Source organism: Chiloscyllium plagiosum, chromosome 47 (genome assembly GCF_004010195.1).
Source record: "Chiloscyllium plagiosum isolate BGI_BamShark_2017 chromosome 47, ASM401019v2, whole genome shotgun sequence".
Lineage (NCBI taxonomy): Eukaryota > Metazoa > Chordata > Chondrichthyes > Orectolobiformes > Hemiscylliidae > Chiloscyllium > Chiloscyllium plagiosum.
Window position 1 is genome coordinate 7,846,987 of NC_057756.1, and position 15,018 is coordinate 7,862,004.

Here is a 15,018-nt window from a genome sequence, read left to right on the forward strand (position 1 = left end):
TACAGGGAGAGGCTGAATAGACTCGGGCTATTTTCCCTGGAGCATCAGAGGCTGAGGGTTGACCTTGTAGAGGTTTATAAAATCATGAAGGGCATGGATAGGGTAAATTGACAAGGTCTTTTCCCCAAGGTTGGGAAAGTCCAAAACTAAAGGGCTTAGATTTAAGGTGAGGGGGAGGATTTAAAAGGAATTGAAGGGGCAACCTTTTCACGCAGAGGGTGGTGCGTGTATGGAGTGAGCTGCTGAAGGAAGTGATAGAGGTTTGTACAATTACAACATTTAAAAGGCATCTGACTGGTTATATGACTAGAAAGGGTTTAGAGGATACGGTCAAATGCTGTCAAATGCAACTAGATTTATTTAGAATGTCTAGTCAGCACGGTTGAGTTGGACTGAAGGGTCTGTTTCTGTGATGGATTTCTGAACGACTCTGTGACAAACTGACAACAGGAAATTTAGAAAATAGCAACAGGGTTACACAAACTCAACATATATATATGAATAAGAAACCTGTTGTAGTTTTTAAGGAGCTAACTAGGAGAATAATGAGGGAGAATCAGTGAATTTGAATTTGGATTTTTAGAAAACTTTTGATAAAGTTCCAAATAAGAGGCTAGGGTATAAAAATCAAAGTATGTTGGACTGGTGGTAATATGGATTGAGAACTGGTTAGCAGACAGGAAATAGAGATTCGGAATAAATCAGTCATTTTCAGAAGAAAGGCAGTGACATACAGGATATCATAGGGAGCAGTGCCTAGGTCCTAGCTATTCACTACATATCAGCAATGATTTGGATGAGGGAATTAAATGCAATATTTCCACAACACAATCCATCAACAGTAACTAGTTGGGGTTATGAGGTGGTGAGGAGGATGCAAAGAGCTTTCAAGATGATTTAGACAAATTGAGTGTGTGAACGAATGTATGACAGATGCAGTAGAATGTGAATACGGGCGAAGTTGTCAACTCCAATCAGAAAAACAGAATGGCAGAGTATTACTTAAACAGATGGAAAGGTTAATGTAAAAAGAGACATGGGTGTCCTTGTGCACTGGGCATTGAAAGCAAGCATGCAGGTGCAGCAAGCAATGGAGAAAGGAAGTGGTCCGGTGGCATACAGTGCAAGAAGATTTGAAAACAGAGCAAAGAAGTCTTACTGCAGCTGCACAGGGCTTTTGTGAGGCCAGACCTGGAATATTGTGCACAGTTTTGGTCCCCCTACCTCAGAAAAGATATACCTATAGAGAAGGTTCACAAGACTGGATTTCTGGGATGGCAGGTTTGTTGTTTGAGTTTTTCGAAGAATGAGAGGGAATCTCGATGACATATATACAAATCTGGCAGGTCTAGATAGACTGGATGCAGGGATGATATTTCCTTTTATCAGGAATCCAGAACAAGGGGTCACGGATTCAAATTGTGGCTATTTTGGACTGAAACATGAAGAGACTTCTTTGATCAGAGGTGAACCTACAGCAATTGTCTGCCACAGAAAGCTATGAATCCAAGCCACTGAATATGTTTCAGAAAAAAGTAGATTTCCAAAGGCTAAAGGTGTCATCGTGTATGATGGGAATGGGAGTATGAGATAGAGGGTCAACCAAAAATATGTTGAACAGCAAAGCAGATTTGATGGGCTGAATTGCTTATTACTCATCTTATTCTCCATGTTTCCACATTATCCTTTCTTGGAACTATATCACAATTCCTTCAGTGTTGCTGAGTCAAAATCTTGGATCTTGTTTCCAAACATTACAGTATGATAACCCCAACCCTCTGAACCACAGTCATGTCTAGAAGGTAGCTAAGGGCTAGGTTCTCAAGGAGCAATTAGGGATGGTCAAGAAATGTCAGTGCTACCAGGAATGCACACATCACGTAGACCAATAAAAGCTGATAAAGTCTGAGTACACTCACTTTTTACAGAGATGGTTATGGAGTCCTCCACTGTTCCATGTTCATTCTCTGCCACACACTGATAGTCTCCAGTCTCCCTGTACGTAATGTGAGGAATCTCCAACCACAGCTCATTGCTGGAACGTGTTCTGTTCACTGTGACATTAAGATGTCTCCATATCAGGTTGGAAGCAGGGGAGCTCTTGACAGAGCAGATTATCACTGCAGAATGCCCTTCAATTACACTGATCGATGAATCTTTAATAACATGAATAGAAGTGATCACAAGATTCCGTGGTGTGTCTACAAACAAAGAAAGAATTTGTTGTGAGCTACCAGCGCACAGCAAGACTCCCTGCTCATCTCTCTCTCTGTCTAATGTCATTATGCATTAGCAGTAACATTTCTGCAATCTAAGTTTCTGTGTGACATTTCTGGTGGACACTACCTGTCTAAATCATCACGCTGCATTTCACTCTCACCCCAGTGGACAAAAGATGAAGAAAGTAAGTAAGGTACACATCCTCAGAATGTCACAGTTGAAGGCGGGGGATGGTTTGAGAGGGGAGGGATTGTGTGTACATGTGTGTGTGTCCCAGTGACACTGAGGGAAAAGCAATATATTTCCAACTCAAGATGATGAGTGGTTTGGAGTGGAATTTGCAGGAGATTCTCATGTACATGTAGCCCCTGTTCTGTGTGGTCATAGGTTTTGAAGGTGCTGTCTATGAACCTTCCCAGATTTCTGCAGTGCCTCTTGTCAATAGTACACATCGCTGCTACTGAATATTCATGGTGGAGGGAGTGAATGCGCCATAGAGTCATATATTATGGAAACAGACTCTTCGCTACAATTCTTCTGTGCCAGCCAGACATCCCAAACTAAACGCGTCCCATTTGCCAGCTTGTGGCCCATATTCCTCGAAAGCCCTCCGATATATACACCCATCCACATGTCTTTTAAATGCTGTCATTGTACCTGCCTCCACCATTTCCTCTGACAACTTGTTTTGTACATGCATCTTCTTTTCCATGAAAAAGTTACCCTTTAGGTCCTTCTCAAATATTTCGTCTCTCACCTTAAGACTATGCCATTTCAGTTTTGGACTCCCAAATCTTGGGGAAAAGACCTTGGCTATCTGTGCCCCTCATGATTTTATCAGCCTCCGTAAGGTCACTTCTCAGCCTCCAATGCTCCAGGGAGAAAAAACCCAGTCCATTCAGCCTCTCCCTATCTTTCAAGCCCCCAATCCTGGCAACATCCCTATAAGTCTTCTCTGTACCTTCTCAAGTTTAACAACATCCTTCCAATAGAAGGGCCACCAGATTTGTATGCTGTATTCTAAACATGGGTTTGTGGATGTGGTGCCAGTCAGGCAGCTGCTTTGTCCTGGGCAGATTTTTGAGTGTTATTGAAGTTGCATCCATCCAGGCAAGTGAGGAGTATTCCATCACACTCCTGACTTGTGCCTTGTGAATGGTGGACAGAATTTGGGAAAACAGGAGGTGAGTTACTCACACCAGGATTCTTAACCTATGACCTGCTCTTGGAGCCACTATATTTATACGGTTTGTTCAGTTATCTTTCCAATCAATGGTAAGCCCCAAGGATGTTGATCGTAGGCGATTCAGCGATGTTGGCACCAGGTAATGTCAAGGGATACTGGTAGATTCTCCCTTTCTGCAGATGGTAATTGTATGGCATGAATAGCACTAGACAAATGTCAGACTAAACCTAGATTTTGTCCAAACCCTGTTACATTCACATATGGATTGCTTAAGTATCTGTGCAACAGACCTTATGATGGAGGGATGGCCATTGATGAACCAGCTGAAGATGGTTGGGCTGAGGACATTTCCTTGAGGAACTCCAGCAGAGATGTCCTGGAGCTAAGATAACTGACCTCCAACAACCATAACCATCTTCCTCTGTGCCAGGTATGAATCCAACCAATAGCAAGTTTTCTGCTGATTCCTATTAATTCCAGTTTTGCTCAGGATCCTTGAGCCATATTTAGTCAAGTGTGGGCCTGACATTAAAGGCAACCATCTCAATCTCTGAAATTCCGATGATTTGGTTATGTTTGAGCCAAGGCTGGATGAAGTGAGGAATACAGTTCCCCTAGTGCACATCAAGACTCCACACTCTTCTGTCTATTTAAGCTGCCATGCTGTATTTACACTGTCCCATCAGTGAAAACACTCAACATTGTGGAAGAAAGGAAGTGCCTTTCACTGTCTAAGGTAGTTGCCAAACAATGTGGCAGCCAGTAAAATGTCTTTGATCAATGGAGTTTTGAGAGATAAATCTACAATTTTCCATAGAGAAGGCTGCTCAATTATTACAGGTCCTTCTAATCTATAACATTTGCATTCCTTCAACACAGATTCAGAGTGAACACTGACACTGTACTGTACAAATGAGAGGGGGCAGATAATTCACAAGTGGGTGTGTGTCTCTGTGTCTTCATGTATATTTCTGACAGGAATTTAGAAAGTGTGTACACTCACGATCCACTGTGATGGTTATGGAGCCCTCCACTGATCCATGTTCATTCTCTGCCACGCACTGATAGTCTCCAGTCTCCCTGTACGTAATGTGAGGAATCTCCAACCACAGCTCATTGCTGGAACTTGTTCTGTTCACTGTGACATTAAGATGTCTCCACGTCAGGTTAGAAGCTGGCAAGCTCTTGACAGAGCAGATTATCACTGCAGAATTCCCCTCAATTATATTGATTAATGAATCTTTCATCACATTAAGGGATGCAACTGAGAGATTCCGTGGTGGATCTAAAACAATTAAAACAAATTCAATTACAATTACTGTGAAGCAGTGAAAAGCAGTGACAATGTGAAAGGAGTGATATCAATGCAGCTTCCTTTATCAGAAAACAGATCATCTAGACACAAGCTTCAATTCAGCACTGAGGGCGTGCCACTTTGTCAGATGTTCAGTCCTGAGGGAATACCATGCTGTCTGAGGTTCAGTAATAAGGGAGTGTCACACTTTCAAGATGGTCAGTGTTGAGGGAGTGCTGCACTGTCAGAGGGTCAGTACTGAGGGAGTGCCGCACTGTCAGAGGGTCAGTACTGAGGGAGTGCTGCTTTGTTGGAGTGTCAGTAATGAGGGAGTACTGCACTGTTGGAGGATTAGTACTAAGGGAGTACTGTCAAAGTGTCAGTAGTGAGATAGTACTGCAGCATTAGAGGATTAGCTCTGAGGGCTTGCTGTATTGCCAGAGAGTTAGTACTGTGCGAGCTTTGCTCTTTCAGAGGACACTTACATTGAACTGTCAGTACGAAGGTCTGCTCTGATGAAACAGTTGGATATCTCACTCTGCAGGTGAGAGTTTGTCCCTGGTGTCTGGGTGATGGGATCAGGCTCAGAACAGAAGTATAGGTCAGAGTGACACCATTCTGAGTTACAGTGTTTGAGACTGATCCAGGTACGGCAGTGGGAGTGTCCCAGGCTAAGACAGGAGCTGTTCCATTGCACGTTGTGTTGAAGGTGCACCTTAGGTTCACACGCTTTTCCGCGATAATTTCCACAGGGATTATTATGGGTTTCTCGGTGAAATCTAAGATAGAGAGAATGCATCATTTTAAATAAATAAAATGGGAATCATCAGTTCAAAAAGAATCAAATTCCCATGAAAGAAAGCACTTTTACAAGCACTCATGATATGAGATCAGAGGTTAAAATAATGAAGGAATTCCTTTTAAACAGGATTAGAGATAGAGGCAGTCAGTAACCAGATAGAACTGATACATTTAATCATTCAATATATTTAATCATTGATATCGAAGTCTGTATTAGAGGTTCCTTCTGGACAGAATTCTTAGAATCCTGACAGTGTGGAAGCAAGGCATCCTGTCCATCGAGACCACACCAAATCTCCAAAAAGCATCCCACCCAGATCCACATACCAATCCCCGTAACCCTGCATTTCCCATGGCTAATCCAGCCTGCACACCTCTGGACACTATGGGCAATTTCGCATGGCCAATCCACCTAACCTACATATCTTAGGACTGTGGGAGGAAACTGGAGCACCCATAGGAAACATACACAGTTAGAGAGAATGTGCAAACTCCACAGACAGTCAACCGAGGCTAGTATTGAACCCGAGTCCCTGGTGTTGTGAGGAAGCAGTGCTAACTGCTGAGCCAAGGTGCTGTCCTGAATTGAAAGCTACCACCAGTTAATTGATAATACATACAGTGTTTCAATAAGCTGTGCTTTCTGTGGAATGCTGTGGAGGAGAGGCTCGAGTGTTCCATTGATCCAAGAGTGACACTGTCAGAGTTCTGAACTCCTGTCAGTGTCACCCATGATGGTAAGGTCAGAGAGAAGAAACTAGACAAAGCACAATCCAAAAACCTGTTGTCAATGGCGAGCCAGGTGGAAGATACCTTTTTTTTATTAGATTACTTACAGCATGGAAACAGGCCCTTTGACCCAACAAGTCCACACCGACAAGCAACCCACCCAGACCCATTCCCCTACATTTACCCCTTCACTAACATGATGGGCAATTTAGCATGGCCAATTCACCTAACCTGCACATTTTTGGACTGTGGGAGGAAACTGGAGCACCCGGAGGAAACCCACGCAGACACAGGGATAATGTGCAAACTCCACAGACAGTCGCCCAAGGTTGCAATCAAACCCAGGTCCCTGGTCCTGTGAGGCAGCAGTGCTAACCACTGTGCCACTGTGCCACCCATACCTGTGTGATATCAACGGCTATGAGACAAATATCAGCTGCAGCGGTAGGGAGATTCATCATTAACATTCACCTGCTGATTTCTGATGAATTGCAAAGGCATTCCTACATTGTTCAACACATACCTAACCCAGATTTTCATCAGTGTCCAATCATGCTCATTCCCAAGTGATTGCCATGACAGTAATAAACTGTGTCTGTATAATTTCCTACTGAGAGCTGGGTGTACGTTATTGAGTAAATGTAACTCAGCACTTACCAGAAATGTGAAGGTTGGTTGCAGGAAAGTAGCTGTAACTATTCACATTGTCAAATTCTATTCTCAAGTGATAAGATCCTGCATCTTCCCGTATGATATTGTTTATAATCAGGGAACAGTCTCCATCTTTCAGGTGTCCAGACAGCCAGGTCCGAGTGCGGAACCGTTGCAACATTTTCTCATGATGCTCGGAATGAAAAGCTACGGAATCTTTCCCTTGGTACCAGATTCCAATTCGTGTTTGGCTTGCTAGATGTGAAGGATAACTGTAATGACATGGAATCCGAGCACAGGAACCTTCCTGCGCTGTCACCTGAGGTGGAATGTTGATTTTCCAGTTTTGGGCCAGTCCAGCTGGGGAGAGAAATATCAATATTTACCATTGAATGACCTGTAGATTCACTAGACCGATCTCCACTCCCTCCAACACTGGTACACATTGGCTGCAGTGTGGACCATCTACAGCACATACAAGGAACTCCATAAGGTTACACAGCAGATGGAAGGGAATCGTGGGGCACAGTCATGGACAAATTCATTCTACATTGGCTCATGGACCTCTGGGCTCTGTTTAGTGAAGCAAGTCTTCCACTCAACACAATGTCTATACGGTGCACAATTCGAGATGCATTCAGTTCTGATTTACGAAAAAAAATCCTCTTATCTATTTTCTAATCAGCCTGTTTAGTCAAATTATTACATGCCTCTGGAGTAGGTGAGACTTGAACCCAGGCCTCCTAGTCCAGGGTTAGGGATGCTACCACTCCACCACAAGAGGACACTTCAGTGCTGATTTTTAAAGTAGGACAATGGATGAGGAACTCTCAGAACTTACATCACTCTCGCATCATTTCGACTTGAACCCAGCCAATTAGCTGATTGATTCAACTTAATTGGTGAAAATTCTTTTTTTAATTCGTTTACAGGATGGGTGGGTCACTGGCTGGGCCAGCATTTATTGCTCATCCTTCAGTACCTTCAAAACGATGGTGGTGACCTCACTACCACAGCGATGAATTGGAGAATAACGCTTTGTTCTTAATGACATGTCAGAGCGGAAGTAACAAGAAACAAAAGTGGGGCAAGACTATTCATCTTTTGATCCTCCTGAAGACTTGCGCACACATGGGGCTAGGGATAATTTATTCATTTGGATCGATTGTCCACCAACAGGAACAAAGAGTTTGGATAAATGGGTCTGTTTGTTGTTGGCAAGATGCAACACGTGGTGTGCCACAGGGATAAGTTCGCAGGCACCATTTACCATGTACACCCATGACTTGAATGAGGGAATGAGCTGGAAATGTGTTGCTGGAAAAGCGCAGCAGGTCAGGCAGTATCCAGGGAACAGGAGAATCGACGTTTCGGGCATAAGCCCTTCTTCAGGCATAGAAGCAGAGTGCCTGCAGGCAAGTTTGTCCAGCAGGGTAAGATAAAAGGTAGGGAGGAGGGACTTGGGGGAGGGGCGTCGGAAATGTGATAGGTGGAAAGAGGTCAAGGTTAGGGTGATAGACCCTCACCTTGACCTCTTTCCACCTATCACATTTCCGACGCCCCTCCCCCAAGTCCCTCCTCCCCACCTTTTATCTTAGCCTGCTGGACAAACTTTCCTCATTCCTGAAGAAGGGCTTATGCCCGAAACGTCGATTCTCCTGTTCTCTGGATGCTGTCTGACGTGCTGCGCTTTTCCAGCAACACATTTCCAGCTCTGATCTCCAGCATCTGCAGACCTCACTTTCTCCTTGAATGAGGGAATAGCAGGTACTCTTGCCAAAGTTGCAAATCACAGTTGAATAGGTGGGAAAGAAAACTGCAATGAGAAATAAGAAATTTATGATCAGTTCCGAACACGTTAGGTGAATAAGATAAAATTTCGCATATGGAGTTTAACATTGATTAGCAGAATTAACTAATTCAGTTAGAGGTGTAAAAAGCGAACTTGTTATCTAAACGGAGAAAAACTTCAGAGTGCTTTGATGCAGAAGAACTTGGGTAGCCTTGTGCAGGAATTGTGGAAACTGGTATGAAGGTACAGCGGATGATAAGGAAGACAAATGGAATTTTGGCATTTATTATTGAAGGAATAGTTTCAAAGTAGAGAAGGCTGAGGAGTGACCTTATAGAGGTGAATAAAATCATGAGAGCATGGATAGGAGGTCACTTCACCAGGATAGGGGAGTCCAAAACTACTAGGCTTTAGTTCAAAGTGAGACGGGGAAGATTAAAAGGGAGCTACTTTTTGACACAGAGGGTGGTGCATATGTGGAATGAGCTGCCAGAGGAAGTGGTGAAGGCTGTTACAATTACAATATTGAAAAGGCATCTGGGTGTGTACGTGAGTAGGAAGGCTTTATAGAGATATGAGCCCAAATGCTGACAAATGGGACGAGGTTAATCGAAGTTATCTGGTTGGAATGGAGAAATTGGACCAAAGGCTCTGTTTCCATGCTGTATATCTCTCTGACTTTAATTATTGCTGCAACTGTAAAAGGCATTAGTGAAACCACACCTGGAGTACTGCACAGAGTTTTGGTCCCCTTACTTGAGAGGGACGTAGTTGTATTAATAGCAATTCAAGGGAGGTTCAATAAATCAATTTCAGAGATGAGGGGTCTGCCTTATGAAGAGAGATTGAGCAGTTCATGTCTGTACACTGGAGTTTAAAAAATGAGAAAATATAGAACATAGAACACTACAGCTCAGTGCAGGCCCTTTGGCTGTTGATGTTGTACTGACTTGTGGAACCAATCTGAAGCCCATCTAAACTACACTATTCCATTCTCATCCATATGCCTATCCAATGACCATTTAAATGCCCTTAAAATGAGCAAGTCTACTACTGTTGCAGGCAGTGCATTCCACACTCCTACTACTCTCTGACTAAAGAAACTACCTCTGACATCTGTACTTTATCGATCACCCCTCAATTTAAAGCTACGTCCCCTCTTGCAGGCCATCACCATCCAATGAGAAAGGTTATCACTGTCCAACCTATCCAAACCTCTGATTAGCTTACATGTCTCAATTAAGTCACCTCTCAATCTTCTTCTCTCTAATGAAACAGCCTCAAGTCCCTCATCTTTTCCTTGTAAGAAAATATGCCTCCAAACCAGGCAACTGCCTGGTGAATCTCTTGTGAACCCTTTCTAAAGCTTCCACATCCTTCCTATAATGCAGTGACTAGAACTGCCCGCAAAACTCCAAATATGGCCACACCAGAGTTTTGTACAGCTGCAGCATGATCTCATGGATCCGAAACTCAATTTTTCTACCAATAAAAGCTAACACACCGTATGCTATCTTAACGATTCCATTAACTTGGGTGGCAACTTTCAAGGATTTATGTACCTGAACACCGAGATCTCTCTGCTCATCCACACTACCAAGAGTCTTACCATTAGTCCAGTACTCTGCATTCCTGTTACTCCTTCCAAAGTGAATGATCTCACACTTTTCCACATTAAACTCCATTTGTCTTCTCTCAGCGCAGCTCTGCAGCTTATCTATGTCTCTCTGTAACCAGTAACATCCTTCGTCACGATCCACAACTCTACCGACCTCGTGTCATCTGTAAATTTACTAACCCATCCTTCTATACCCTCAACCAGGTCATTTGTAAAAATGACAAACAACAGTGGACCCAAAACAGATCCTTGTGGTACCCTACTAGTAACTGAACTTCAGGATGAATATTTCCCATCAACCACCACCTTCTGTCTTCTTTCAGTTAGCCAATTTCTGATCCAAACTGCTAAATCACCCTAAAACCCATGCCTCCATATTTTAGTGCAATAGCCTACTATGGGCAACCTTATCAAATGCCTTACTGAAATCCATATACACAACATCAACTGCTTTACCCTCATCCATCTGTTTGGTTACCTCCTCAAAGAACTCAATAAGGTTTGTGAGGCACGACCTATCCTTCACAAAACCATGTTGATGATCCCTAATCAACTTATTCCACTCTAGATTATTATAAATCCTATCCCTTATAACCCTTTCCAGCACTTTACCCATAACTGAAGTAAGGCTCACAGGTCTATATTTTCGAAGGTTGACTCTACTCCCCTTCTTGAAAAAGGGAATAACCTTTCCTATCCTCCAGTCTTCTGGCACTATTCCTGTAGACAATGATGACATAAAAATCAAAGCCAAACTCTCGGCAATCTCCCCCCAGCTTCCCAGACAGTCTGCGGATAAATCCCATCCAGCCCAGGAAACATCTATTTTTACACTTTCCAGAATTGCTAACATCTCTTCCCTGCAAATGTCAATCACATCTAGTCTAGCAGCCCGTATCTCAGTATCCTCCTCGATCACATTGTCTTTTTCTAGTGTGAGGAGGCCAACAGAAAACTCCCAACAGGGTAATCTCTCCTTTCCTGTTTCTAATCTCAGCCCACACTACCTCAGTAGATGAGTCCTCAAACGTCCTTTCTGCCACTGTAATACTGTCCTTCAATTACAGTGCCGCACCTCCCCCTCTTTTACCATTTTCTCTGTTCTTACTGAAACATCTGAATCCCGGAACCTGCAATAACCATTCTTGTCCCTGCTCTACCCATGTCTCTGAAATGGCCACAATATTGACATCCCAGATACTAACCCATGCTGTAAGTTCACCCATCTTCTTCTGGATGCTCCTGGTGATGAAGTATACACACTTCAAACCAAATTCTTGCTTGCCGGTGCCTTCTTGCAATCTTGAAATCTTAATTCTGACTTCACTACTCTCAGCCTCCCATATACTGCAACAACAAAAAATTTGGTTCCCATCCCCCTGCTGGACTAGTTTAAACCCACCCGAAGAGCAACAGCAAATCCCCCCATCCCAAGATATTTGTACCCCTCTGATTCAGGTGAAAAGCATCCTGTTTGTAGGATGCTTTTATCTCAGAAAGAGCCCCAATTATCCAGGAATCCAAAACCCTCCCTTGTGCACCATCCTTGTAGCCATGTGTTCAACTCCTCTCTCTCCCTTTCCTCATCTCGCTCGCACGTGGCACGGGCAACAAACCAGAGATAACAACTCTGTTTCTTGCTTTAAGCTTTGACCCTAGCTCCCTGAATTTCTGCCTTAAATCCCGATCTCTCTTCCTACCTATGTTGCTGGTGCCTAAGTGGATCCCGATAACCCATCCACCTTCTTCTTTTACCTGAGATGTGACTACCTCCCTGTAACTCCTCTCAATAAGCCCCTCGGCCTCCCGAATGATCCCAAGGTCATCCAGCTCCAGCTCCAGTTCACTAACGCAGTTTTCGAGGAGCTGGAGTTGGGTACACTTCCCACAGATGAAGTCAGCAGGGACACTACTGGTGACCCTTACTTCACACGTTCTGCAGGAGGAACATTCAACATCTCTAACCTCCATTCCCACTATTCTACATTCCCAACGAGACGACTGCAAACCTAAAAAAACAGAGACCAGTCACCTTACCAATTGGAGCACAGAACCTTGTTTTTTGGTTAGAGGAGGAGGACGGATTGGAGCCACTACCTAAGTGGTGTTTTGGGTAAAGCAACCACCCAAATATAAGCCTCACTTACCCAACAGACCCATGTGCACTCCTCCTCAGTATACGCTCTGCCTTTATGTGAGGTAAGCTTTTATATCGTTTAAAATTTACCTTCCTGTCAGGCCTCTGGCCCTCGCTGTCGCTCCTCCCACTCCAACCGCCACCAAAAAAAGTGAAGAACGCTGAACTCCTGAAGCCAGCTTTTATATCTTTTTAACATTTACCTTCCTGTCGGGCCTCTAGTCCTTGCTGTTGCTCCTCTCACTCCGACTGCCTTCAAAATAAAATGCGGAGGTCTAATTGGGGTTTTTAAGATTATAAAGGGAATGGGAATCACTGAGGTGTACAGTATAGAAACTGTCCTTTTTGCCCATCTCATCCAAACCAACTAGGTTTCCTCAACTGATCTAATCCAATTTGCATGTTTTTGTTCCATATCTCTCTGAACCTTTCTGATCCATGCACTTATCAAAATGTCTTTTAAATGTTGAAATTGTACCTGCACCTACCACTTCCTTTGGTAGTTCATTCTGTCTGCACTACTTTCTTTGTGAAAAAGTTGACCATCGGGTCCTTTTCAAATCTTTCCTGTCTCATGTTAAACCTATGCCCTATAGTTCTGAATTCACCTCACTCTGATTTTATAAACACCTGCAACGTCACTCCTCAGCATCCTGTGTTCCAGGGAAAACAGTCCCAGCTTATCCAGCCTCTCCTTACAAGTCTAAACCTCCAGTCTTGTTAACATCCTTGTAAATGTTTCTTGCTCCCTTTGCAGTTTGATAACATCCTTTCTGCGGTACTCCAAATGTGGCCTTGCCAATGTCTTGTACATCCCAACTCTTGTGCTCAGTGCTCTAACTGATGAACGCAAGCATGCCAAACACCTTCTTCACTACCCTGTCTACCTGAGATGCTACTTTCAAGGAACTATGTACCTGCACCTCTAGATTTCTCTATTTTGCAACACTCCCCCCGGTCCTATCACTAACTGTGTATATCCTGCCCTGGTTTGTCTCACCAAATTGCAACATCTCATATTTATCAAAATTAAGCTCCATCTGCCATTCATTGGCCCAAGGCCCAGTTGATCAAGTCCCCATTGGAACCTGAGGTAACCTTCTTCACCATCCACTATACCATCAATTTTGATGTCATCCACAAAGCCAATTATGCCTCCGACATTCTCATACAAATTATTATATAACTGACAAACAACAGTGGATTCAGCACTGACCCCTGTGGCACAATGCAAGTCATAGGCCTCCAGGCCAAAAAACAACCCTTAACTACCATCCTTCTGTCAAACCAATTTGGTATTGAATTGGCTAGTTCTCATTGCATCTCATGTGATAGGATAAAGGGGAGCAGATTTAAAACAGAGATGAGGAGAAGTTATTTCTCTGAAAGTGTCATGAATCTTTGGAATTCACTACCACAGATGGATTCCAGGACCTAGAGTAAAATTAAAGAGAACATAGAGAGATTTAGAATGAGCAATGCGTTGAAGAGTTAGCGGAGTGGGGAGCAGGCAAGAAAGTAGAGTTGAGGCCAAGGTGATTATGAGCCATAATCATATCGAATGTAGACAGGCAGGAGGCTAGAAGAACACAGCAAGCCAGGAAGCATCAGGAGATGGAGAACTTGACATTTCGGGTGCAACCCTTCTTCAGGACATCATATAAAATGGTGGAGCAGGCTCGAGGGCCTGATGGGCCTACTCCTGCTCCTAGTTCTGATGTAAAATCATGACCTTAGCTTTCCTCTCCTACCTTTTCACTGTATCCTTGACTCCATTTTTGATCACAAATTAATCTAACTCAGTCTTGAATATTTTCAGCAACACAGCCTCGAAGAAAAGTTCAGAGGATTAACTGGAGCCAGGGAAAGAAATTATGACATAGGTTCTTCTCCTGCCTTCATGTCCCATCTACTCCTCCATATCAACACCACTTTTAATCCTTGGAAGCCTTCACTGTGCACCATCTGGCTGCAGTCCATGCTAATTTGGTACCCTCTGTAACATGAGTTTTTATTTTCCACAAGAGATTTTCATGTGCTGCCTGACCAAATATCTTAGAGTCATAGTGTCATAGAGATGTACAGCATGGATACAGACCCTTCGATCCAACCCGTCCATGCCGACCAGATATCCCAACCCAATCTAGTCCCACCTGCCAGCGCCCGGCCCATATCCCTCCAAACCCTTCCTATTCATATACCCATCCAAATGCCTCTTTAATGTTGCATTTGTACCAGCCTCCACCACATCTTCTGGCAGCTCATTCCATACACGTTCCACTCTCTGTGTGAAAAAGTTTCCACTTAGGTCTCTTTTATATCTTTCCCCTTTCACCCTAAACCTATGCCCTCTAGGTCTGGACTCCCCGAAAAGACTTTGTATATTTATCCTATCCATGCCCCTCCTAATTTTGTAAACCTCGATAAGGTCACCCCTCAGCCTCTGATGCTCCAGGGAAAACAGCCCCAGCCTGTTCAGTCACTCCCTGCAGCTCAGATCCTCCAACCCTGGCAACATCCTTGTAAATCTTTTCTGAACACTTTCAAGTTTCACAACATCTTTCCGATAGGAAGGAGATCAGAATTGCAC

At 43.6% G+C, this 15,018-nt stretch overlaps 2 protein-coding genes across 3 annotated transcripts in view; both read right to left on the reverse strand.

Moving 5' to 3' along the window:
- Positions 1-15,018, reverse strand: part of LOC122544186 (immunoglobulin superfamily member 22-like) — a 789,994-nt gene that overhangs the window by 466,336 nt on the left and 308,640 nt on the right. The gene's annotated exons all lie outside the window — the stretch shown is intronic.
- The window catches only part of LOC122544184 (sialic acid-binding Ig-like lectin 13), a 29,385-nt gene that overhangs the window by 6,581 nt on the left and 7,786 nt on the right, over positions 1-15,018 (reverse strand). Inside the window, exons 3-6 of the mRNA XM_043683234.1 lie at positions 6,888-7,241; positions 5,186-5,479; positions 4,410-4,691; positions 1,920-2,201 (exon numbers count right to left, since the gene is read on the reverse strand). Of these exons, the coding sequence (XP_043539169.1) occupies positions 1,920-2,201; positions 4,410-4,691; positions 5,186-5,479; positions 6,888-7,241 (1,212 nt within the window). The remainder of the gene's footprint in view (positions 1-1,919; positions 2,202-4,409; positions 4,692-5,185; positions 5,480-6,887; positions 7,242-15,018) is intronic.